Genomic DNA, 27,155 nt, shown 5'->3' on the forward strand with positions numbered 1-27,155 from the left:
TCAAGAAAATCAAAAGACGCGTTTGCATAAATTAGTCTAAATAACATACGCACTCGTTTGGCTCTTCATAACTAACGTTAACTGTTTTTAAATAGCTCATCTTGGTTTCTATATTAATTACCGTGCGCGCGCATCAAAAGATGCTAAAACCGTCAAGTGACACCCTTGTATCCCACACACACACACCCCATCATCATCATCATAGAGATTATCGACTGGCACAACCTTTCCTTTCTTCCTGCTTTCTTCCAGAAGCAGACAAGCCTGCGGTTTAGCACAAGATCAGTTTCTCAGGTAATAAGCTCGTTTTTGTAAGCTGTCGCCACCGCCGTGACTTGCATTTTGTGCTTCCGCGATGCTTTTGGACCGGTAGACGCATGATTTTAAAGAATGTATTGTAGAGGCGTTATTATATATTATAATATGACAATGGTTCCTCGTTTGAGCACTTAGGAATAGAGGATAACGCGTCGTTGTGTGTGCTACCTGGGTTCGAGGCGACAGGGAATGTTAGCAGTCATGTTTTTTTGTTGAGAAATGTGGTGTTGTGTGGAGGATGCGTGAAAATATATTTATTTCGGTAAGCCAAAAATCCTGTACTAAGCAACCGTCAATCATTGGGATCGGCATTATGTCATTTTATAAGCAATGAAATACATGATGCAACACAACACATGATGATGATCAACACCACTCAAGCAGGTTTATGGGTCATTCGATCAAACTGGTGCTGTTGGCTATTTGATAAGGACGTTTCAGGGAATTTTCTAAACATACTTTACTTTGTATAGGTAAATTAGTGCATTTGAATAGATGCTGTATATTCAATTATGACAGGTTTGATAGTGGTATAGTGTCATAAAAAACTATTTTAAGAATTTAGTCTTTATTAGATTATCCTGGAGTGTTTGTATTTCTTTTTTTCAATCATCAGTTGTTTGCGAGATATGCATGAATAAAAGGTGTCTGCAAAATGTGAATAAATACGTTCTTACATTCATTAAATGAAAAAAAAAGTTTGATATAGTTCTGTATACTTGGATGAAAATTTATGCAATATTTTGCATTATTTTGATGAAATTATATATTTAAAAGAAAAACTACAGACAGAATAATGCTAAACAGGTCTACAGGTGCATGATGGCTAATAAAGCAATGAAAACCAGAAGAAACAAAACAATAACAATAATAATAAACAATAACAACAAACAAGCTTACATTTGAGAAATCTCCATGATGATAGGAGAAAAAATGCAAAAAAAATATAATAATTAATTAAATAAATAAATAAACTCATAAATAAATAAATAAATAAATAAATAAATAAATAAATAAATAAAAATGTATAATGTAAACCATTTGTATTTTAAAAATGAGTGTTTATTAATATTTATTTGTTCTAAATGCATAGGAATTGTTTTGGTACATCAAAAAGTTTGGTTAAGATGACCATTTGACAAGCTAATTCAGCTAAAACAGTGATTAAATTGTCATTAAATTGCAGTATTTATAACTCATAATTAAATAGAAATTGAGGCATGAAAATAACTTATTATTTGCCATGAAAGTGAAATTATTGAACCTACACGCAGGAGCCTAATTAAAATTACTATTTTTGAAGAAAATTTTAGATGGCTTTAGGAGGTTTTTGCATCTGAACTCTTCATCTATGGACCATTTTGAGGGATGTAAACAAAAACAATGTTCCAACATATTTCTTGTTTTACATTTTTAAAATTTGATTTTAGATTTTCCAATAATGAAACCATTGATCGTATATAAGTAATACACTGCAGATGTGTAATGTCAGTCATTATATAGCAAAGTTCCACTGTATTAAAACACGCCCACTAAATGCAGAGCAACTGTACTTTCAGTGGGCGTACCTCACAGTGGCTCTGCATTTAGTGGGCGTGTTTTAATACAGTTGAACTTGCTTTATTTTAATGGAGGTCAAATAAAATGACTTTAACAAACCCCTTAAGTTGAGAAAATCTTGAATGATAACATTCTTGCGGTTATAAACACGTTTTCTCCTAACTTACGTGTTCCCCATCTAGGAACGGTAAACACCAATATATCCGTTGCGGCCTTTAAACATCTGCGCAGCTCTTATCTGCAGAGTAACAACCCCCGCCTCAAGCCTCTCTCTGAGCCAACCTAAACTGACTTTCTAGCTGTTCGGTTGAGCCAAGAACTCGTGTGGCCAATCAACGGCGAGTATACCAGCAAGGGTTTTGCCGCGAACTAAGAGCTTCTGTAGGGTTAGGCTGTGAAACTGTACAGAAGTTCTGTACGTGCACTGTAAAATGTCACACGTTCGCCGAGAGGAATTAACACCTACCAGGGATCCAGCAAGTAAGATCTATTACTTATACATGTTTTCCTGTGCAATATAGGAAGGACTGCTGTCTTTTCAGACAATAGCTGCAGTGCTTGCTAGCTCAGTCTCTGTGCGATGCTGTGGAAAGGCTTTTCATGTGGAAGTCCACGTGTTTACCTCAGTCAGTTTTAGCAGATCGTTTGTATTTCGTTGTTGCTCTAATTGTACTGTCAGGATTGTTTGCAGTGATGTTTTCATGTTGAGATTGCGCTCTTGCCCTCTTTGGTAGTCAGCAGGAAATCTTGCTAAAAATACGCAAACTAACATGATTTATTTTATCTTTCGCAGTTTGGATAGCATGTAAAAGCAACCCTAAAGCGCGTATGATTTGCTACATTACAAAATGAACTCGCGTGAGATGAAGTTGCTATTTTTCTACGTGGAGGGAGTCCGCCCCCTAATGGGCGCCGCCATGTTCACATCACATGGCCTTGCTGAAAAACAAATACACCATCCAGAAAAGCTACATTTTTGACTTGCATTATTGAGCACAGTACTTTAGTCTTTTTCGGTAAAAAAAATAAATAAATTAATTAATTAACTTCGAAATAGTGTCACAGTATTACTAATATTTCACAGTAATACTTCACAACAAGCAAAGTCAATTTTACAATCAGTTAATGCATTTGCTTATCAACGTTACATTTGTGTTGTAAAGTTGGTTTTATATTAGCACATTCTGACTTTCTCCTTAATAATATAAGTTCAGAAAAGTATTATTTGCTACTTATGAAAAGCAAAATCATATTAGCAGCCAATGACCCAATATTCAAAGTAACGTACTACGGTAAACAATATTGGGAGCATGTCTCATGTTGTCACTGAACCAATATGCGAATATAAAACTACTGTTACCTTTATTGTGTTTATTATATAATCGTGTTTTTTTTTTTTTACTTTTTGTAAACTAATGTAAAGCTTCTTGATTCCTTTATGAAATTTAACCTTGCTTTCACTTAAATCAAGGTTATGGTAACCACAAAATGAAGATAAAAATTTGCTCACTATTACTCATCCTAAACTGGTCCCAAATCTTTATGATTCTCTTTATTCAATTCTTACACAAAAAAGTATATCTTGAAGAAAGTGGGAAACCAGTAAACACTGAGTTGCATAGCCTGGGCAAATGATGCTTGACAAAGCATACACTAAGCAAACACTCTGCAAATGCATGACCATGTCTTGTTTTTTTTAAAAATATGCTCTTTTGCACCACTCAGGACCTGTTCACACCTTGTATTAAGATGAGTTTTTCTTGATCTGGGGTCCGTTCTTTATACCTCGCTTAAATCATCTAAGATGATTTGACCGATTCTGGATGTTTTAATCTTAATCACTGATCTCTGGCTAATTTAGATTTTCAAACAAGTTTGTGATTCAGCTTAAAATGTCTGGATGAACTGATCTGAGATTGCTGCGTGTGTTGTGAAGGACTGATCTATCAATCCTCGAAATCATGATCAGCAATGCAACGATTGGCTGACGGCACAGCAAAGTAATGACATCATTTGATTAATATTCAATTAACCCTGTGAGCAAAATTACATAAAAGTTGTAGTTTGTTAAATATGATACGCAATGAGTTTACACATTTGTTTTGGGCTGCAAGCACACACTTTTATGTGTCAAGAGTATTTAGCAATTTATTTTGTTTTCAGTTAGAGCCAATTTTTTTTATTATAGTAGCCTTGGCCTACTCAAGTTTCTTAATAAATGGCTGATTAATAATCAGATCTAATTCTGTTTATATGAAATAAGCTGCTGTTCCTGAGCAAGTTTGAGCTACCAGAACTGTTTCTATGACAACAATTCTAGGATGAGTTTTGAAGAACGAAACGACCCTGGATTTTGTCAAATCATCAATTACCAAATCCAGCTAACTGAGTAATCCACGTACGAAGAACGGACCCTTGATCACAAGTGGACAAATGAATCACATTACGGTTGACACCAGGCATTTGAATGTGTTTCTTTTGTCCACTTTCAACCACTTCTGTTATGAGGCAGGGTCTGCGGGTGGGTATTGTTTTTATTCTGATATTTCAAACTAATGCTGTTACAACAAGCACCATTTTTATACTGCAACCCCAACAAAACAAAAAAAAAAATTTAAATGAAAATATTTAAAAGTATCAGATTCAGAACGGTTAAACATGCTTTGTGAATAGGCTATATATGCATTGACTAATGAAAGTAGAATTGTTTTCTTTTATTTCAGTCATGTTTATTCAGTTATATTTTATGCATGGGCTGGTATGAGTTTCTGACGGTATGATAACCTCATACCTCAAACATCACGGTATCACTGTATAGTGATTACTGCTCTAAAATAAGTTCTTTTTAAATGTCTGGGTAAAAAAAAATTCCCCCCATCGAACACAATAGAATTTATTTTAGCAACCATTTTTAATATTTTGCAACTGTAAACATGTCAGGCTAAATAATTATAATAAATCATTAACTTCTGCTCTCTTCATTAGTTTCAAAAACGCTGATTTCTTTACAACACATAAACCCCCCACCTCACCCCAATGTATGGTTGCATGCTAATGTTTACCTGAGTAAAATCTGTGAATATTAGGATGCTGTGTCGTTGAAATCTATGGAATCTATGGAATCCTGCTAGATTTGCCACATTCGACATCATGCTCCAAGGCAACACCATTATTTCTGTAGCTGTAGGCACCAACCTGCTTAATTAGCTAGTTGTAATAGATTTTTATTCAGTATATGGATAATGATTTAGTTTTGGATGAATCTTTTGAATTACTATTTAGTAAGTATACTGTAGTTTAAAATCTCGCCAGTGTTTCCGGTTGAAATGTTGTTATAAGGGCTTAAAATTTATGGAATTTCACTCTCTGATTCCTGTATATACTCTGTTCTGAATGGCAGGTGTAATCTGAACCTCAGTTTATTGTAGGACATTTTTCTGCTCTAACCCTCCTTTTTAATCCCTGTGTATGTAGACATCTGCTAACCCTGTCGCATCCTTATGGATCCTGGTGAGAGTGATCTTGATTCAAGTTTTCCTCAGACAGAAAACCCCTGCCTCATAGTTGAGGACTCTCAGCCTGACAGTGTGGCCCTGGAGGACGATCCTGACACCAGCTACTGTGCCCTCCTCGCACGCCGCCTCTCCAACCTGCAGCCCACATCGCAGAGCCCAGTGCTGGTGAGATATCAGATGTATGTGAGTATAGCTTCATTAAAAACTCCTCAAACTGATGCATGTGCCTTTGCAGGAGCTGATTTCCTCCCCTACTAAAAGTTGCTGTTTACAAACTGGCAGTCAGATTGATAAGGGTGGCAATACAGCCCATTCAGGTGGGTTTATTACGTTATGGATAGGGGATCTTACTTTTATTTGTTTGCATGCTTTACAAATGGTGTTTGATTTGTTACAGACAATTTGCAGAACAATCTTGGGTCAGCAGCTACTGAGCATAGTCAAGTGTTTGAAGTTTGCTCTCTTCCTGTTTCTAAAAGGTACTTAAATATTAGACCGATAATGACATATGTATTTTATTTTGATAAGAAGGTTATGTTATAAAATTTTAAATTTCTTTATTTTTGATATTTCTTTGTTATTTTTTTTTCATGCAGAACTGTAACGGAGCACATGGAGTCTGAGGCTAACTCTACCACACACTGTACAGAGGCACATGGTAAAATACATGTTTTTTTTAAAAGGTAGTTGTATATGTTAATATTTAAAATTGGAATCTATTACGTTTTTTTACTTTAATTAAGGTGTTAATTTTGTATTATTTTTCATTTGCTTTTTTAATTATATTTAGTTTATATTTTAATTTTATTTTAGAAATAATATTTCTCTAACTTAAACTTTTTTTTTTACTTCACATTTCTAATATACATTTTATAATATATAGTTTTTAATTAAGAATTATGTTTTATTTCAACTTTACTTGGGTAACTGAAAACGAATACATTTGTAGTTTCGGGTTAGTGAATTGTTACATCACTAATGCATGTATCAAGACTTCTGCCGGTATCAACTATTCTTGTTGCCAATCATTGTTGAAGCTTTTCTCACGATATTTACTTAAGCTCCAAAAAGCTTTAACACAGTGGTGCTCAACCCTGCTTTAGAAAATCTACCTTCCTGCAGATTTCAGCTGCAACCCTGTTCAATCACACCTGAAACAATTAATTAGGACCTGAACAGTATTTAAAGTAATTACAGGCTGGTGTGTTTGATATGGGTTGGAGCTGAAATCTCTAGAAACAGGATTGAGCACCCCTGCTTTAACAATTATTATAATATTTAGAGTAAATAAATGTTTTAAACAAATTAAACTGCAAAAGCATGATGAAGTACAATAGGTTCCACTTCACAATGAAGTCCTATTAGTATAGGCTAATTAATTAATAAAATCAAAATGTTAAAGTTTATAAAAAATACAATTTAATTCATTAGTTATTAACTCCCCTTGATAAAAACATTATTATATATTATACATTTAACTAAGAAATTAATATCACCTAAGATTAATAAGTGAGTGCTCTGAATCAGGCTCAGGCGTGATTCAGTTGGCCGGCCCAGGCCCGGTTGGAAGAGGTGTGTCAGAGCACGGTTCACTTGGGCTTTGGCGTGTTACGCTTGTAGTGTGAGGGCATAGTGCGCCTGAGCCTAAAACTAAAGACAAGACATCACTTTTACGGGGCTGTTTCATTTAGATTTATTAATCATTCTTCATTTTCAATGAACAAAACTGTCGTAATTTATTAAAGACGCAAACCCATCGATGCGTATCCGCTGCACCTTCAGGAAACCCCCTATTACCTGCAGCAGGAGGACTTTTATGATAATTTATGAGCGTCAAAAATGGTTGATCTGGTCAGCAAAATATTTGACTGCATGTCACTGCTTCACAAAAAATAAAAATAATACAAAATGATATAACTAAAGCAATCGCCACTGAGCTGAGCGAGAGTGCTTCTCTTCCTGTTAAACTGAACAGTCGCATCATCAATGATGTAAGCATGCTTTGGTCCGGTTAGTAAAAATACGATGTGAGTGCAGGCCGAGGGGGAGAGGGCATGGGGGACAATCGCACTTGGGCACAGTTCAAGGCAATTGTACCTAATGTGAGTGCGCCCTAAACTGTGATGTTTTAAAAACATGGCGGGGGAAATGTCATTTTATGCAGTGCTTCTTGTCTGATCTTAAACCCACTTCATATTGTATATCTAACAGGCAGTGAAGATCGCAGATTTTTAAAGAAAGCAGATCTTAAACGTGCCAATTTAGTAATGGAAAGACAATTCACCTGAAGCCCTTGGGCTGCCTGGCTGAAAATGAAAATTCTGTGTGCATATAGCTATTGCTTTTGTAGATGTCATTTAGGACTGCTTTTTTCCACCATTAAATTCATATATTTTATTTTCGGAAACATTTAAAATAGTTTTGCCTTTTTTATTTTAAATGTGTCATACATAATTGACTTCTGCTGTCTTCATTAGTTTTAAAAACACGGATTTCTTTACAACATGAAAAAAATCTTTTTATATCTTTCTTTTCTTTGGATAAAAATTAAGCCACTGCACTGTTCAGGTCTATAGCATGCTGGATGTTAGTGTATAAGCGACTTGTTTTTTTTGTTTTTTTTTAGTTGTTTGCTGAATCGTGGGCTGACCAGTAGCTTTTTATTTGGAGGGTCGCACAATATTTGAAAGATTTGACATTGTGATATTTTTGTTTTGTTGCAATATGAATATCATTTCACCAGATGATTTGAATAGCTCTCTAAAAGGCAATTATTCATGGTATTATTATCACAGTGCCCTCAATATCAATAATGTGCATGTTCATTATCACGCTATACTGAATTATTGAATAATGGTAAATGTCTACATTTAGGAAATAGTGTCTCCATGCTAATACGCTTTATTACAATAATGTCTTCTACCAACAGTGTGTTTTACTGATAAAATACTTGACAGAATAAATGAATAGTTGTGTTGGTCTGATCACAGAGGAGATGTCCCAGTTTGGTCTTTTGGAGCTGTCCGAGAGCCAGGGTGTTTTTGAGGAAGATGACCTGGATGGAGCCAATAAAAAAAACGTTCAGAAACCAACCAGCCAATGTATGTTTACATTTTTCTGCTCTTATGCCTATTAGTTTTCATCACAATTTAATGTGCTTCTGTTTTTTGTCTTTTAGATGTGTTGAAAAGTTCTGAAAGGGTTTTATCCAACAAGGATGGAAATTCAACCGGGCAAGACTCTTTTACATTGTTTACTAATTAATTTCTTATTTCTTATTTAAAAACATAAGCAAGTTTATGATATGAACATTCAGGCTTCATTAGTGCACATTAAGGGTGGAGCCGAACCCGAATACGGTATTCGGAAAGGCACGAATAGCGTGTTTTTACGAATACTTGATTCTAACAAATACTTGAAAAATTATTTGTATTCAGGAGCAAGAAAAACACTATATCAAAAAGCAGCGTTCCCTCATGAGACCACAGTGCATGCCCGCGTGAGTGAGTGAGTGAGTGAGTGAGTGAGTGAGAGAGAGAGAGAGAGAGAGAGAGAGAGAGAGAGAGAGAGAGAGAGACACGCTCAGTGCAAAACGCGCCAAAGCCCGAAACTGAAAGCGAGACGTGACTTTTAAGGGACTGTTTCATATGGATTTATTAATCATTCTTACTGTTCAGTGATCGCAAACTGCCGTAGTTTATTAAAGACGCAAACCTCTCACTGCACGTCAGCTGTGCGCCTTCAGCAGACCTCCTCATTCCTGCAGCACGAGAGCTTTATGATTGTTTATGCGCGCCAAAAGTGGCGGATCTGTCCGGTAAAATATCTGACTGCGTGTCATCGCATCCCTAAGGACTGTTTGGCGAAATATTTGACTGCATGTCACTGCATAACAAACGACTGAAACGATATAACTAGAGAAATCTCCACTGTGCTACTGTGCGAATGGCAAGCCGTTTTAGCATTTAAACCTTGTTGAGACTATCCATAAATATATTTAGAGATATCTCTAATTATATTTTGACTTGTCATAATTATAATTCAGATTGGAAATATCTGCAAATATATTATGACTGACTAGTCATATTCCTCCATTGACTTCCATTGAAAAATATTTGCAGATATCTCTAAATAAACAAACAAACAAACTTTGTGTCTGTTTTGTGGCAGGCAGATGATAATAGCAGGGCTGTATCTTTTAGTATTATATAGAATACTTTTGTTCTGCCAGATCTCCCAGGCAGGGTTTTATTTAGATTTGTTTAGTTAATTTTAGTTTTTGGAATTCTGTGCATTGGAAAAAAGTTCTTTCGGAAGAAGAACAGTTTTTTGAAGTATTATTTGTTTTTATTCTGTCTATTCAGTGTCCTTAAACAAGAACGGTGGTGGTGGGGTTCATAATATTCACAATGGTATTTTATTAGTTGTTGGTTTAACCATGGATGAGATAATGGCTTCTATGTTATTTTCTTTTCAATGACATTTCTTATCACATGTTCAAAAACAACAGCCAATATTGCATATCTATAATTTATATAATGGGTATAATTAAACAATACTTTCACTATAACGTAAATTAGAAGTGTAATAGAAAAAAATATATATTTCTGCGCCATTTTGAATTTTACTCGAATACAAATACAAATACAAATACTTTTCCCCCTCAACAAATACAAATACAAATACAAATACCGGCTGCTGCGCACATCCCTAGTGCACATAATGCTGGAGTGCTTTCAGTATGTATGGAAACAATCAATTTGAAGTAATTGGGCAGTTTTACCAAACGATAGCTTGACAATTATTGTTTTCCCTTTTTATTTTAAGAATTAAATTGTGTTGGTCTTTTAGGTCAGAAGTCACTTCAAGCTGTCCTTTAAAGCCTCAGGATGGGGAAAGCAGAAAGCTCAGTATTCAGGCTATACTTCACTCTCAGTTACCTGACAGTCAAGAAGATGAAGAGGATGTGCTTGTTTCTTCTCAGGATGACATGTTTGAAAAGGAGACCAATGGTGTGTAGTTATGTTTTCCACTTTCTATTTTTTTTACAAAAATGTATCATTGGGATAAAATTAAAGTGATTTAGCACAAATTGAACTGCAAAATTACATCTAATGTAAAATATTTGTATATCGGTAAAATTTTGTTATTTTTATTTATTTATTCTCTATCATTAAGATAGGAAGTTATTATTATGTAATATGTTTTATCTATATGGATCTTGCCATAAAATAGCCCTTAGTTGCTGATGTGGCAATAAATATACAAACTCAAAATCTATTTTTGTTTCTTGTTCTTTCCTAATTAAGTTTTTCTTTTTCTTTTTTTATTGGAACATGTTGACTAACAGGCACCAAGGCTGACAGCAGTGTTTCAGAGCACTTGCCAACATCCACACCTGCACAAAGTCTGCGCCTGCTTCATCTGTCTGGACAGGGTACCTATGTACAGGAAAGTCTTTCACAGTAAGTGTTTTAGCCTGATTTATTGTATTGTGAATTAGAGCTGAGCCGATAAACGATATTATATTTTTTTAAAATGTGTGTCGATAACAATGATAAACGCTGGACTTTTTTACTCTATATTTATCTAAAAGGAATCTAAAAGTATGTTGATATTAGGTATGCACTGAATTTTCGGCCACTGTAAATTTATCAGTTAAAAATATGTTATGCCAATAAATAGACCCTCTAATTTTTGTGGCTTTAGGTATTGTTGTGATACTCTTTTAAATCTGGAAACATTGTAAACTTGTATCAAGATATATATCGTTATCGTTCAATATAGAAGATAATCCGACCCGCTAGTTTTTCATGATTCCTCAATCGCTGAATCCAACGCTAAATCGACAAAAAAAACACACATTTTTTCAATCCTGCAAAATTAATTAAACGCAAAATAATCGCAAAAAATGTAAATAATCTCATAAAAATATCAAGTTCGAAACCATATAATCAAATTATATTTATTTCAGTTTGCAATTAATTGTTTTACATGACTTATTGATGTTGCATTCACTGAGCACATGATTTATTTGAGTGTCTCTCGAAAAATGACATCTCACCTGCACCCTCACAATCCAAACATTACATGGAAGTTCGTAGATGAAAATAAAAGTTACAACCTTCCTTTGGCTTAATCCCTACCATTTTAGATTTTTAAATAAAGATCATTGTCATTGTGTGAAATTGCACACCTAACATAGTAGGCTAACTAATATGGTTAAAAAAATTATAATAATGAATATATATATATATATATATATATATATATATATATATATATATATATATATATATATATATATATATATATATATATATATATATATATATATAATTGCAAAATTGTCTGCAAATTTCTGGGAATTACCACCACAAAAGTCATTTTTATTGAAAAAAATCACAAAAAGAAGTCATGAAAAATAGAGGGTCTGGATGTTTGTCGAGATTGCATTTTTGCCTAATCGCCCAGCCCTATTGTGAATAGAGGTTAAAATAAAGCATTTTTGTTACATACTAATAATCAATGATGTTATATATTCTTTTACCTAACAAAGGTTAACATGCTGTATGGTCTTACTGGACTGTTTAAAGTATTACAGAGATTAAATAATTTATTACATACATTAATATCTCTCTGACACATTAAAAATTATAATTAATCATCACTCGTTCTTAAAGGAATAGTTCACCCAAAAATAAAAATACTGTCATCTCTTGTTCCAAACCGGTTGGAGTTTGTTTTTGCTGTTAATTACAAAAGGAGATATTTTGAAGGAACTTGCAAAGTAGGAAAAACAAATAATATGGAAGTTAATGGTTACAGGTTTTCAGCTTTCTTCAAAATGTCTTTTGTGTTCAACTGAAGAAATATCACTCATAAAGGTTAAAAATCACTTAAGGGTGAGTAAATAGTGAGCATTTTTTCATTTTAGGGGAACTTTTCCTTTAAGAATAAAAATAAATTGAATTAAAAAATGGCTTTTGTTCCTTTTGTCAAATGTTGTTGTTGTTGTTATACTGTACTCTTTAGGCAATCTGTTGACTTTGTGGCAGCCACTCAGGACAATTTAAGCCAAACACCGTACATTGTCCCAAATTCTCCAACAGAAAAAGACCAAAGTAAGTTTATTTACCATACAAGTAAGGCTTATGTGTAGTATGTTTTAATTCATTCACAAATGTTCCTCTTAGATTGTAATGAAACTGCTGAGTCTCCAATGGACACATCAGCCCCCCCTGAGGACCAACCACAAGGGAGAGAGGAGGAGCCGATGGACACAGACCCCTGTCCCAAACCACAACCCACAGCCTCTACTCCAGTGTCCCAGAATTCCCCTGGATTCATTCTGGAGAAACGCCTCTCTGTCCCCAGCCAGCCTGAATTCTCACATGTAGGCATCAATTATTCAGAGTGGTATAATAATCTGGGCAAAAACAGTCATTTTGATTGGAATTTATGCAGTTTGGAATTCTGAATGTTGTGTGAAAACCCTGATATACAGTTGAAGATATTAGCCTTCCTGTGAAATTTTAATATCAAACATTTAGCAAGTGAGATTTAACAGAACAAAGACATTAAGCACAGTATTTCCAATTATATTTTTCTTCTGTAGAAAGTTTTATTTCATTTAAGTTGGCTAGTATAAAAACATATATGTATATTTTAAAAACATTAAAACTGTTAAGATCATTATTATTATTATTCAGGGTGTCCGTGGGGTCTTAAAATGTCTTAAATCTCAAAAACAAATTTTAAGGCTTTAAAAGTCTTAAATTTACTGAAAGTGTTTTAATTCTTAAATCTTTCGTAAACGGGTCTTAATTTTCCTTTACTCATATTAAACTACCCTATCGGGTCATTAACACCCATCCAATCACCAACAATCTATCTCAAATGTTTAACTTTTTATTTAAGAATGTCATTTTTAACTCTATTAACTATAATGGTTTAATTATTTTCCTTTAAAACAATAACGATAACATTTGTTTAAAAGTTCTTCATGTATTTACTGCTGAGGACATTGACCTGGACAGACTGTTGTGCAGTCTGTATAGTTTTATTTTTATGTATAGTATAACACATTTATTTTATTTTTAAGAAAGGTAATGTTAAAAAAGTGTATGCATCTATCCAGGGCTTGCTTGTTTTCACACAATATTAAAATATTTTGCTCAAAATTAACTAAATATATATTTTTTGTAATTATTAAATAAATTACTACTGTATTTTTAAATGTATTAAATTATATTTAAATAGTTTGATAAGGCAAATAAAAATCTTTTCCAACTGGGCCATTGGAAAATCTCTTTACTCGTGTATGAGTCTAAAGTTTCATTCATAATCGGGGTGTCCATCTAGGTCTTAAAAAGTATTAAGGTTGATAAATCAATTATGAGAAAATTAAGGCTTTTAAAGGGTATTAAAAAATCTTAATCCAGTCTTAAATTTTTGTTCAAGCTTTGTCCAAAGTGTTTGACTTTAAAAAAAGCATGAATTTATTTATTTACCTCCCAATATTAACAATGCCTTGCTCGATCCATGCGATTGGTTCAGGCCGGGGCATGTCTGGCCGAGCTCCTCCAATCCAGGTGATTTCTTGTAATTTGTGACAAACGCGGGAAGGTGAAGTGACGCTCTTCACATGTAGCGAAACCATAGAATGAAACATACGGCAAAATGGATAAATGTAAGATTGCGGACTCCTGGTTGGAGAAATGAAATGTGTATTTATAAAGTGCATTTATAGTGTATGGCCATACACCCAAAGCGCTTCAAAATCATGAGGGGGGTCTCTCCACACCACCACCAGTGTGCAGCATCCACTTGGATGATTCTACGGTAGCCAGTGCTTCACCACACACCAGCTATAGATTGAAGGACTTTGGCCAGGACACCGGGGTTACACCCCTACTCTATACGATTACTTACCTTAGTTTAACGACTCATCCGAAAGATGAGTTTAAACAGTGGCTGAAGCCTGTTGCTGAAAACAACCTAATTTATTCTTTAAAGCTTTGTTTATCTGAGCTTATCTGAGTTCTGTTGCATGGTTGTGCTGAATTGATTTATTTAACTACAATGGTTTATTAACAACTGTTTAATAACTTAAAGGTTTGACACTGATTAGAACATGAAGTGGCGATGAGTTCTTAAAATATTCTGAGAAGATTTTCTCAGAAGAAGTCTTAAAAAGTAATGTAATGTAATGTGTTTTTAAATAGCGCATTTATTGTGTATGGCCATACACCCAAAGCGCTTCACAATCATGAGGCGGGGTCTCTCCACACGACCACCAGTGGTATTGAGATTACCTTTACGATTTCTGGATATACCCTGATGGTCTTAAAAAGTCTTAAATTTAACTTGCTGAAACCTGCAGAAAGCCTGTTATTTAACCCCCTTAACTATTTTTTGTTTGAATGCTGTTGTCCTATGACTTGCCTAATTAACATAACTTAGTTAATCAATTAACTTAGTTTAGTTCAAATAAACAAATTTGCAGAAAGTTTGTGCTTTGTTCATCCATCTCATTCCAATTTCATTTACAACACTTCTCTGTGTTTTCTCATTGTAGGATGTGTTTATTTCCACTCCAAGTCTTGAACCTGTGAACAATAATCAAGGGACTGAAGCTTCAAAGAGGCAGTTGCCTCACCCAAACTGCACATCAGCAACTGAATCTACACCTCCTAAACCGAGCAGCCCAGAGGAGCAGCTAAATAAGTCTTCCAGCAGCTTCTCACAACCTTGTGAAGCAGCCGAGGACTTTCAGCTGGAGCTCAGCAGTGAAAACAGCTGTTTTGCTCTGAAGACTCAGTCGTTCATCGTGGAGGAGGACAGCCAAGCCACACAGATCCAAGATCAAGGTACTGTTGTGACCGACAAAAGTAACTCAAGCCCCAAACCCCATTCCCAAAATGAAGACAAGAACAGCACTGACTCCGAGCCTAGTAAAGCATCAAATTCCAATGTGCCTGACTCCAAAATAACAAGTGCTGTCCCCGAAAAAGCAGAAGACCTAAACATCTCTCAAAAGCTCAACAATGGAGGAAACCAGATTGCAAATGCGACTCCGGGTGCAACTCTGTCCCAACTTTCTGTCAGTTCAGAATGCGTTTCAGCAACCCCTAATTTACCACAGACCAGCAAATCTACAGACGCTGGCTGTCCTCAAGCCTCACCGTTAACTGACAAACCAGCAACCCCAGTTCCTGTTGCACAACACACTCAGTCTCAGTCAGTCTTAACAGCGTCATCCCAGAAAAACACTGGCAACAAAGAAAAACATGATGGTCAAAACCAGAGACTCAGTCAGCCTATGCTACACAGCCACAGTGTTACTACAGACAGTGTTAGAAACGTAGAGGAGGAGGAGCAGATGGAGGAAGGTGAGATTAAGAGTACAGTGAAGGGGGATGACACTGGAATAAACCTGGCTTTGTCTCAGAGTCAGGCTCTTTCTCCAGAACCCATGGAGGAGGAAGAGGAGAAAGGAGAAGCCAGCATCAGATCGTCTAGCAGAGAGGAGAGCTTCAGTGTGATGGTGCTGGAAGAGAGCCAGAGGGTTTCTCAGGAGAAAGTGCAGAAGGGGAAATCACCACCGTTCAAAAGCTCCTCGCAGCCTGTGAGTGGCTCCATACAGGACAAACCTGAAGCCCTGGCAAAGATCTCTGGGTCTCAGCCAGTGAGTTCAACTAAGGTTTCACCTCTCCGGCTTGAGAAAACCAAATCGCAGAACACACAGCCAAGTAGTTCAGGACAACAGAAAGTGAACTCAGACAACGCAGCCAACAAAAGTCTGAGTGACAGCTCTGGAGGTGGGATTAAGACACAAACAAACGATCTATTATCTGTGCTGATTAACTTACTTGTGTTCAGGAAATCCAGCTAGCTGATTTCTTTTTCTTTCCTGCTCAGAGCTTCCGTTTCACTTTACACTGCCCAAAGAGGGTGAGCTGATCCGGCCTGCAGTGAGTGCTACTCCTCCACAAATTAGTCTGCTGAAAAAGACACCAAGACACAGCACTCCTATTGGTGAGTCTTTCTTTTTATTCTCTAACATTTGGGTTTAAATGTACGTAATACCAGACTGAAACTGCACACCCTGCCTTCTAAGCTCCTATTTGTGGTGAAGCATCTTTCTTTTTTTTGAACACGTACTGATGTTTTGCAGAGATGAACTCATTCTCAGAGCCGTCAGTGGGCGACGTTACCAGGGAGACAATGGCAAACAGTGAGATTTCCGTGGAGGAAAGCAGAGAGGGCGAAGAGCCAGTGGCAGCAGAGCAGGATGGGAAACTGAGTCTCCGAATGAAGCTGGTGACTCCAGTAGAGGAGGGCAGCTCAGGCCCAGAGTGCTTCAGCCTGCAGAGTAAAACCTGTTTTGTCATTGTTTTCCAACACGCATACATTTTTACTCACCTGCGCACATTAATGAAACAGAATTTTCATTATGTAATTATAATGATATTGTTTTAATTATATACTTTAATTTAAAGTTTTGGTATGAAGGAGACCACTTGAAATTTCACTTTTCTATTTCTCTAAATTGTCTGACTTTATTAAATATATATTTTTTTGGTTTAATTATGGAAAGGTCTGAACATTTCTTTGAAATTTCTAAAATATTGTCATCTAGAGATTTATTTTTCCCAGAACATGACATTTGGTCTGAATAACAAATATTGTTGTTGGTGAAATCCAACCTGGTTAAGATCAGGTTAAGGGTTTCAAAATGCTCACGTTTATATCACAATGCTTAGATACAAACGCATATACAGTAGGGTTTCATGGTTTACCGGTACTGTGAAAGTATCGCGGTACTAAGGCTCAAAAATTTTGCCTGTGCCACTGTAGTTTGTAAGCGGTAGCATAGTCATTATTTGTTTATTTACAATAGATTATGTTGGATGTGGAAAACTCACTAAAGTGCTCACAGGTTTGTGCAACAATAAACCTTTTTATTTGAATAGTGTGTAAGGCCCTTTAAGGTTACAAAACTGTAGAATTCACACCTTTTATAGTAGCCTATTGCATGTAACGCTTCGGTTCGAACACACATTTTAATCGATTCATTTCTGTTCCTGTAAATATGATTTAGTAGCTCTCTTAAACAATCTCTTAAAAACAACGACTAACAAAGTGAAATTTTAAATATCTTTGGATTTGTTACATTAGAAAATCCAAAATAGCAACAGGAAACTTTGACCACTTCATATAGCCTAATTTTGTTGAAAAACATGCTTTTTTTGTAACAAATTTGATTTGGTATAATTTGTATCCTAATTTTAATGTATTTTTGTTGGTGAGTTATCTACAAAATAAACTAAAAGAATGAATACATTTGAGCTAAAGTGGGGTGCAAATAATACTTTTTGGCCTAAAGAGAATTATGAATATATACAAGTAGGCTTATTATAACATAAAATATAGTATTTCTGACCATTTTCTTTTTAATTTGAGTTCTGAATTACAGAATCGCAATGCCACTTGGTATCGTGATACTTAAGCTGGCGTAGTATGGTAAGATTAATTAATGGTATCGTGACAACCCTAATATACAGTCAAGCCTGAAATTATTGTTCTCTGTTAACCCAGAGGTTATGAACTGCTTGCCCCTGAAAGTGTGTAGTGCAGCAAACAGCCAATCACACGATGGAAGAGAGGATCTGTTTTAATGATTTCTCTCAAGAAAGTTGTAGATTTGTTGAAGATTAAGAGAGATCACTATTACTTTTAAACATGATTTAAATACATGTATGAGGCAGAAATTAAAATCTGATGCTGCAAAAGTTTGAGAAAGAACTTAAAGGGGTGGTCCACTATGATATCATATTTGAAACTTTAGTTAGTTAAAAAAAATACTGCTATTTCCACAGAGCTTCTTCTATTTCTGTATTTGGGCTTTCATAGGGCAAGACACAAAGACAGAAGTGCTTACAGTTCAATATTAATTATGTTCCAGAGAATTATAAAACACATAGCAAGCATGATTTGACAAAACCCAGCTTTCAAAATCTCTCCCAGTTCAGTGCTGGATTCTGTTAAAATCTCCTCAAAGAAGGACCAGCTCCAACAAGCAGAAGCTGTGGACTGTGAGCCACAACCTGTAAGTGTTTTTATTTGTTAAAATTGATTATGATATACACAGTGTCTAGCATTAACTGTATGCTGTAGCAAAGATGTAAACTACAGGAAATGCTGTTTGGCACCACTAACAATTTAGCTACAAATTGATATTTATCAGTCAAACTGCTGTAAACACACACACTCTTCACCAGCGCTGCAGTGGCTCTTTATAGGCTGCTTTTCCATGCGTTCTACATCTCAGATAATGAACTCGCAAAAGATATGTGAACGATTCATATTACTTTCCCATACATATTCCAAATACATGTGAAATATATGTGTCCCGCACACATGCGCTTCTCTTGTTACATGCATCTACAGACAATACACACACACAAACACACACTGGCGATCTCTCTCACACACTGACGATTTTTCACTTGTTAAAGACACTTTCCAGATTTTATTTTAGAGAGCGGTTGACTAACTGTTTACACAGCACAAAAGCATGTGCTTGTAGGGGCGTGACGTGGAGCCGATCCGGGACTCACAGCACATTATGATAGATGACCAATCAGAGTCACATAAGGCCGGGCCTTTCGGAGGAACTAAGAAATATGACAGTCGTTTTCATGTTAGCAGAGTAGCTGAATATAATCAGCAATCACAATCAAGCCTTAAAATTACATTCTGGACAACCCCCTCAAAGCAATCATTATATAAATGCAAATCAATCAAAATGTTAATAAAACAGGTTCACCGACAGCTCTAAAGATGGGGGAAAATGCTTGATTACTCAAGCCTAAAATTACAGATTTATAGTGATATTTCTCCAAATTTGTGTCAATATTGGAATTTCTTATGTGGTTTTGCTGTGAAAATATACACAAATGTACACATCTTAGTTCTTCATTACTGTTTCTAGAATTCTACAAAGGGAAACTGAGAAAAAAGACATATTTGATACATAACTGACTAAACAATCAAAATCAGAACAAAACTCAGAACAAAACAGTTAAAATCACTTCAGCAAAGCATTAAAAAACATTTATAAATGTAACACAACAAATGTAGCCTTATTCAATTAGGCTTTGGCTAAATATGGTCCAAAGTGGATCACACCCCTCAGGAGAATCTCAGTGCTTGAGGTATTGCACAACTTGAAGTGTTAATACAATTTTATTTAACATAAAACATTGCAGATGGCACAGAAAGAAGTTAAACCTTGTCCTGGCTGGCCAAAATCTGCATAAAATCTGTAGTTATTTGTAAAAGTTGTAATCTTTCTGTTTGTTCTAATCATCATAGGTCATGGGAATTCAGCTTTTTAGACAGTGGAAGGGGATTTGACGTTTCACAGAGGGAACCTTGAATATTACTTATAAAAAATATCAGATCAATTTTGTTTTAAATGATGAAAATATTTAAATGCTTAAACATGTAAAATTATTTCTCTATACATGCACTCACCAGCCACTTTTGTTAGGTACACCTGTCCAGCTGTTTGTTAACACAAATTTGTTATCACCCAATCACATGGCAGCAACTCAATGCATTTAGGAATGTAGAAATGGTCAAGATGATCTGCTTCAGTTCAAACAACAGAATTGGGAAGAATGGAGATTTAAGTGACTTTGAAGGTGGCATGATTGTTGATGCCAGACAGACTGGTCAGAGTATTTCAGAAACTGCTGATCTACTGGGATTTTCCCGCACAACCATCTCTAGGGTTTACAGAGAATAGTCTGAAAAAGAGAAAATATCCAGTGAGCATCAGTTCTGTGGGCGCAAATGCCTTATTGATGCCAGAGATCAGAGGAGAATAGCCAGACTGGTTCCAGCTGGTAGAAAGGCAACAGTAACTCAAATAACCACTCGTTGGAACCGAGGTATGCAGAAGAGATTCATATCTGCGTGATGCTATCATGTAAATATGGACCAAAATCTTTGAGGAATGTTTCCAGTACCTTGTTAAATCTATGCCACGGCAAATTAAGGCAGCTCTGAAGGAAGCTCTGAAGGGGGTCCAAAAGTACTTGTAAGGTGTACCTAATAAAGTGGTCAGTAAATGTATACATCTATTTATACAACCACAGAACACTTGTAAATTCTCAGTTTTAGAGTTTTTTTTTTTTTTCCATAAATATTTGAGATTTGGATAAAAGCTTATCAGACCTATCTAGAATAAAACAAATACTAACGTTTTACTGAGAAAACTGAGAAATGTGTATGATCTCTTTCATAATAAAACTAGAAATGATTAGCTATTGTTAATTTATAACCCATTATTCACCACAACCCATTTACGCTTGATTTTTAATGCTTTCACAGAGCCGTCATTAACAGATGAAGAAGGATCTGTCTCCAAGGCTACTGCTGTTGCCATGGCAGTAACCAGGTAACCTGCTGTGGTTGCTATGCAGAAGCTTATCTGTGGAATGGATGTGTTTTTGTGCTGTCACTCACAGTTGCTGATTCACTGCCTTCGTCTTTTTAACACAGTTCCTTAATTATGCCTCAGGGCTGCTTTTTATTCAAATACTGGACAGAACTGCAGATTTTAGAGTTCATTGTTGTACTGTGCTCTCTTTCCTTGTCTGTCTTACAGTCCGTCTGTCTTTAGTCGAGTTCGGGAGGTGCACAGACAGACACAGGTAGAGGACGATGCAGAGTCCAGTGATCCTCTCATCAGGTATAACACTGATCTAAATAAGAGTAATCTCACATCTAAATCATGACCTGCTGTTTATTAGAGTTAAAAATATAATGTTTGGGTTGTAATGTCGTGCTGGTTTTCTTGATGTATTTAATTATGTGCTCTCTCTCGAGGCTCTCTAATGTGGGGTTGTGACTGAATATGACTGTATTTGAATATGAAAATTATGATGCAGGATAAAAATCGTGTATTATTAATCCCTAATGCAAATTGCAGTGTAGAAAGGTGCTGTGCTGCTCATTGTGTATTTAAATCATAGTGCGTCAGTGCATAATGTAAAAAAGGGAGAGTCTGGAGGGAGTCTCAGGGAATGAAATGAAAACAACATTTATTTTCTGTTGTCAATGTCAGAGGTGGGTAGTAATGAGTTACATTTACTTGAGTAAAATTATTGGGTAACGCGTACTTTTTGAGTACATTTAAATATGTGTACTTTTACTCAAGTAAATTATTAGAGAAAAATCATAACTCTTACTTCGCTACATTTCGCGGCGTTCTTCTGTTACTGTCAAATGATAATAAAATGATCCATATGTTTTGTTTGCAAATATCGCAAGGCCCCGCATTGGAGAGGTTGTGTCACGAGAGGTTGCTATAGAGACGCGTCTTCCGCTATCGGTATGGGTCTGCGCAGCCGCGCGCCTGTGTCAAATGATGGCTGACAAGGGAGACGTTCGAGGTATATTGCGGTCACGCCATGGCCATCTACGGTTCCGAGAAGGACGGTCGTGGTGTCTGTGTAGTGAGTTTATCAGACCAGTTCACCCGGCCTTAAGTTCAGTCTGTTTTCACTCCAAGATGTAAACAATAGTCTGATAATGCGATGCATGCTGTACATTGAACTGACATCACAGCATATACATGAATTCCAGCTCCAAACTGAAAAAAACTAGTGGTAAGTGTCCAAATGATCCCATTTTGAACCTTATTCATGTTAACTTTGCAGGCCCATAGCTAGGGGGGTTCGGGTGGTTGGAAAAACCCATCTCTCAATGACAAAGGTCCAGAATTTCTCCCATACATGAGCTCATTTGTCTTATTTTGACTGCTATGTCATCATAAACAGTGAAATTAATCCATTGAAAAAGGCTTTAGGACCAAGAAGAATCCTATGTTAAAATTAATTTGAAAACTAATTTGGCTATTTTTGTTATCCATGAATTTTCAATCAAATCAAATTGACTTTTTTCACAAAAAAATGTGAAGTTCTTTCTTTTTCTTTCTTTCTTTCTGTCTTTCTATCTTTCTTTCTTTCTTTCTTTCTAAAAAGCTACAATAGGCTACAGTTTTTAATTTAAAACTTCAACAGATTCCTATTTTTTTCTAATATATATACATAAAGCCTCGGACGCCAGATCTTGTCAGGAAATGTCAGTTCCTCCAGCTATCTGAACAACAAGTCAGCAGAGTTTCTTATACTCAAACCTGTTAACCAGTATTCAACTGAATTAACAGTCTCCTATCAATATAGGAGACGACTGTGGAATAAAGCCAGAGAAGAGCAGAAGCAGGAGACGAAGAGATGATAATAATAGAGCAGGATTTAATGAATAATGTTAGTTTCATGTGTTTTGGTGCGTTTTCATACTTCATCTGAACAGCACAAATATAACAAATGTTATTAGATGAATGCATCTGAATTAGATGCATGCCTTCATATCTCATATCGGTGGAGAGGAACATTTCATAACTCAATAACTATAAGACTAAACAATAAGACTAAAAGCAGAACAGGTATTAAGAAATATATAACATAAAGAAATCAAATCAATAAATGATTAATATAATAAATTATCAAAATAAATTAACTAAAAGTTTAAATCAAATAAATAGATGAATGAAAATGAATAACTAAGATTTATAAAGGGCATCATGGTAGCGCAGTGGGTAGCTGGTTCGAGTCCCTGGCATTTTAGTGTAGAGTTTGAATGTTCTCCCCGTGTTAGCGTGGGTTTCCTCCGGGTGATCTGGTTTTCTTAACAGTCCAAAGACACACGCTATAGGTAAATTGAATAAACTAAATTGGCTATAATGTATGTGTATGAGACTGTGTGTGGGTGTTTCCCAGTGTGGGGTTGCAGTTTGAAGGGCATCCGCTGCGTAAAACATATGCTGGATAAGTTGGCGGTTCATTCCACAAATGAAGCCAAAAAAGCAAAAAAGAAAATGAATGAATGAAGATTTATAAATGATTATATAGCCATAACCGAAATTATCAATGCAAAATTAAAAATATATAAAACAAGAACAAAACATAATATAATATAATATAATATAATATAATATAATATAATATAATATAATGTAATATAATATAATATAATATAATATAATATAATATAATATAATATAATGTAATATAATATAATATAATATAATATAATATAATATAATATAATATAATATAGAATAAATAAAGAATGTGGTTTGCCGTTAATATTGTTCCACTCAGGCCTCATCTCTATCCATCTTTTGTTTACACACCATGATGCTTTGTGTAAACTAAGGGGAATAACTTCCAAACTAACAAAAACAATATATATACATTTTATCCTAGCTGTAACAATAAGCAATGCTATGCAGAAAAGACAGACAAACTGCCTTTGTTACTATTTGAGGATATGCATCGGTCACTTTTAATATCCAAATATGCAAATTAGATGTATACACTAAACAAATGCTGGATTCCACATAATTTCTTCATGTTGTCCCTATACAAATTGATAAGTTAACTTAACTGTTTTTGAAATTTAAGTGGTTTGAATATAAAACAATTAAGTTGACCCCCCCAAAAAAACTTGTTTTAAATATGTTGTTTGAACAGGCAGCAAAATAATTTTTGAGTGTAGACAAAACTGGATTTCATCAGGGCTTGACAAACTTTTTTGATCACCAGCCACTGTGGCTAGTAGTTTTCCAACGTTACTAGCCACTCGCCATTTTCACTAGCCACAATTTTGTTATTGAGAAAATATATTTTATATCCATAATTTTTATTTTTTTTTTTTGGTGTGCTAAAATTATTTGATTTAGACTTTTTGTTATTTCCACATGCCACTCCTCATTAATTTCACTTTTTTGTGCTGTGTATGAGCTTGCTTAATGAGCATGAGCAAATGTGAAGTGGTTTCATTGTGTCTCATTGCAAATTTTTATCTGGTCACACCAAAAATAAACAATTCTTACCCCAAAATAACTGTAAGCAAAACAAAGCAGTTAAAAAACATGCTGTGTGTGATAATGAAAGGATGATTGCATGAAAGGCTAAAGCGAAAGCAACCTGCTGCTTACAAATGACCTTAAAAAATTCTGGAGCTCTTGAAAGCAGCTGGACTGTGTATGCACAAGCATTGTTTTTTGTCCAGTCTATTTAAAATTGAACCGAATGCACCAGTTGCATTTCCAGGCACGGATTCTTCGCAAAGGAGCAGTTTCTTTTTGAAACTTTTAAAGTTTTTAAAATGAACGTCACATCAGCTGAAATCAGCCTTGACACTGAAATCCTGTCTCGACATGGCGTGATCATCTCTGATTCGATGTTCATCTGCTTTCTTTTGCTCACGCAAACACAGTTATTATTGTCATCTCTCACACTGGCCCCTCATTGCGCTATGGTTATTGTTAAACTCTGCTTTTTAAGAAAACTACAATTTCAAAATTAAGTTCAACATGACAAAGTGGCTGGTGGGAATGACCATGTAACCCACCATCTACTTGCATTTGGCAGGTTGGTGGGTGTTGATGTCGAACCCTGAATATTATTGAAAACATTTGTGAATAAATTACTATTTTTATTCATTGAATCAAAAAAAATAAAATTGTTGCTTCCTTCTGCCAAATATCAAAAGGATAAATTGAATTTGCTGTGGTAGGAGAAGCCACTGTGGGCCTTTTTTTCGTATATGAGAAATTACTAAACAAACAATTAAAATTTTATAATTTTAAACAAATATTTGAATTGACTTCTAATATACAAGAGCAAGCTGCACTATTATCTGTAAAGCGTTATATAATGTTTATTACTGATTAATCAAAGTTAGCAATAGTGAAGGTGTAGCTGTTTGTTTATCAGATGGAGATGCTGGAGTGTTTCTAAACTGGATTATCAGAAAGCCCTGTCTTGACTGCAGACTGCATATGAATAGTTTTGGGCACAGCTGACCTTGAATTGTTTTTTGGTGAGGTTATAAATAGAGTTTCCTCTGTGTTGGGTCTATTTAGAAACTTAAAGTAGGTTTGATAGTGCTACTATTGCCTGGTCAGAGCTGTAGATAGCCAGACAGTGGAGCATGACCCAGTTTAGCAGCTTAAGGTTGGGATGTTTTTTGTTTTGTTTTGACCCGTGTCTTTAGCCTTGGTTCCTGAAGGTTTCTCCTTCTCCAGGTGACCTTAAAAGGTTAGTTCAACCAAAATGACAAATCTGTTATTAGTTACTCATGTCATTCCAAACCTCTGAGACCTTCATTTATCTTCAAATTAAGGTATTTTAGATGATGTCCAAGAGATTCTTCATCCTCCATAGACAGCAATGGTCCTGATGACTTTCGGATTTCATCTAAAATATTTCAATTTGTGATCTGAAGATGAATGAAGCTCTCAGGGCTTAGGGACGACCTGAGGTTGAGTTATTATTGGCAGAATTTTCACTTTTGGATGAACTAATTCTTTAAGCCACAGCAACTGTTCCATTTTATGGTGATCTGGGACCGTCAGCTTGGTTTCGGTTTCAATTTCCAGGGTGGTGCTGATAATTGAAGGTCGATGGAATGTGATACAAATGCATTTGAGTCATTGCCTTGGTAACGCAAATGTAATATAAACAGCGATTATGAACAATAATCAGATATATCTGTTTTGGGGACTCATTTTTCTGATATTTACTTATTTTAAGAAAAAATAAATGGAGAATTTGAATTCGTTTGGATCCTGTTAGCTATGCCCTGACACATATTTAGTCTACCAGGCATCTCCACAGTACTTGAAGAACATACATTATTCTGTACATAAGACAACTGCATAAATAATAAATGACAGGAAATTAACCCCAAAATAAATGAAAGACACTTAACAAATTAGAATTTTGAGACCAGGCATGATCAAGCTGTCTATACTAGATGTCAAATTGGACATTCTAGGTTGACTCATTTGTATCTACTCAATAACGAAGACCCAGCTAAGTGTAATTACTGTCAGGCTGCTGTTACTATCAAACATATTTTGTTGGAATGTGAAAGTTTGAATATAGTTAGATAAAATTATAAGGAAAGTTCTTTAATGGACATTTTTAAAAAAGTACCATCAGGTAGAATCTTAAATGATTTATCAAACATTGAACTGAAAAATCATATTTAAGTTTGAATATATTTTTGTGTGAATTTTATGTATTTATATTTTATATATTTATCTAAGTAACGTTTTATTGTAATACAAATTTGTTTTTAATCATGTCATATTTTTATGTATATCCTTCTTGCCATGAAATAGCCATACGTTGCTGACGTGGCAATAAATAAATAATAAATGGTTACATTTTCTTATGTATAGAATTTATTTATCAATTATAATGTATTATAATGCATAATAAAATGCATAATACATTCATGCATTATAATACTTCTCAACACATTACAATATAATTCTTCAACATTATACAGTATGTATAATATGGCCACTTATACATACAGAATTCACAGATGTGCCTTAACTAGTTTTTAAAAAAGAAAAATTATTTTAGTTTTCTTGATTAATGATAGAAATTCCATAATTATATTGCCCTAAAAACACTGTACGAATAAGAAAATTTGTTTTGGCATTGGCAAATAAAAACCTACCCTCTGTTACTCGACTAGTAGTAGCATATACAGTTGAAGTCAGAATTATTAGCCCCCTTTTGATGTTTTTTTTTCTTTTTTAAATATTTCCCAAATGATGTTTGACAGAGCAAGGAAATTTTCACAGTATGTCTGATAATA

General features: G+C 35.0%; 1 protein-coding gene across 21 annotated transcripts in view; it reads left to right on the forward strand.

Moving 5' to 3' along the window:
• The first annotated feature begins 228 nt into the window (after nt 1–228).
• tp53bp1 (tumor protein p53 binding protein, 1) overlaps nt 229–27,155 on the forward strand; it is a 47,610-nt gene continuing 20,683 nt past the window's right edge. For 3 of the 21 annotated variants that reach the window (XM_073906642.1, XM_073906648.1, XM_073906654.1), the window contains exons 1-16: nt 229–294; nt 5,353–5,558; nt 5,629–5,710; nt 5,791–5,872; nt 5,990–6,076; nt 8,384–8,494; nt 8,572–8,626; nt 10,245–10,405; nt 10,744–10,858; nt 12,429–12,517; nt 12,590–12,789; nt 14,974–16,216; nt 16,317–16,433; nt 16,573–16,770; nt 20,799–20,865; nt 21,076–21,159. In XM_073906642.1, the coding sequence (XP_073762743.1) occupies nt 6,049–6,076; nt 8,384–8,494; nt 8,572–8,626; nt 10,245–10,405; nt 10,744–10,858; nt 12,429–12,517; nt 12,590–12,789; nt 14,974–16,216; nt 16,317–16,433; nt 16,573–16,770; nt 20,799–20,865; nt 21,076–21,159 (2,468 nt within the window). In that variant the 5' untranslated portion in view covers nt 229–294; nt 5,353–5,558; nt 5,629–5,710; nt 5,791–5,872; nt 5,990–6,048. 21 annotated transcript variants of the gene reach the window in all.

The sequence above is a fragment of the Danio rerio genome, chromosome 7 (genome assembly GCF_049306965.1).
Source record: "Danio rerio strain Tuebingen ecotype United States chromosome 7, GRCz12tu, whole genome shotgun sequence".
Taxonomy (NCBI): Eukaryota; Metazoa; Chordata; class Actinopteri; order Cypriniformes; family Danionidae; genus Danio; species Danio rerio.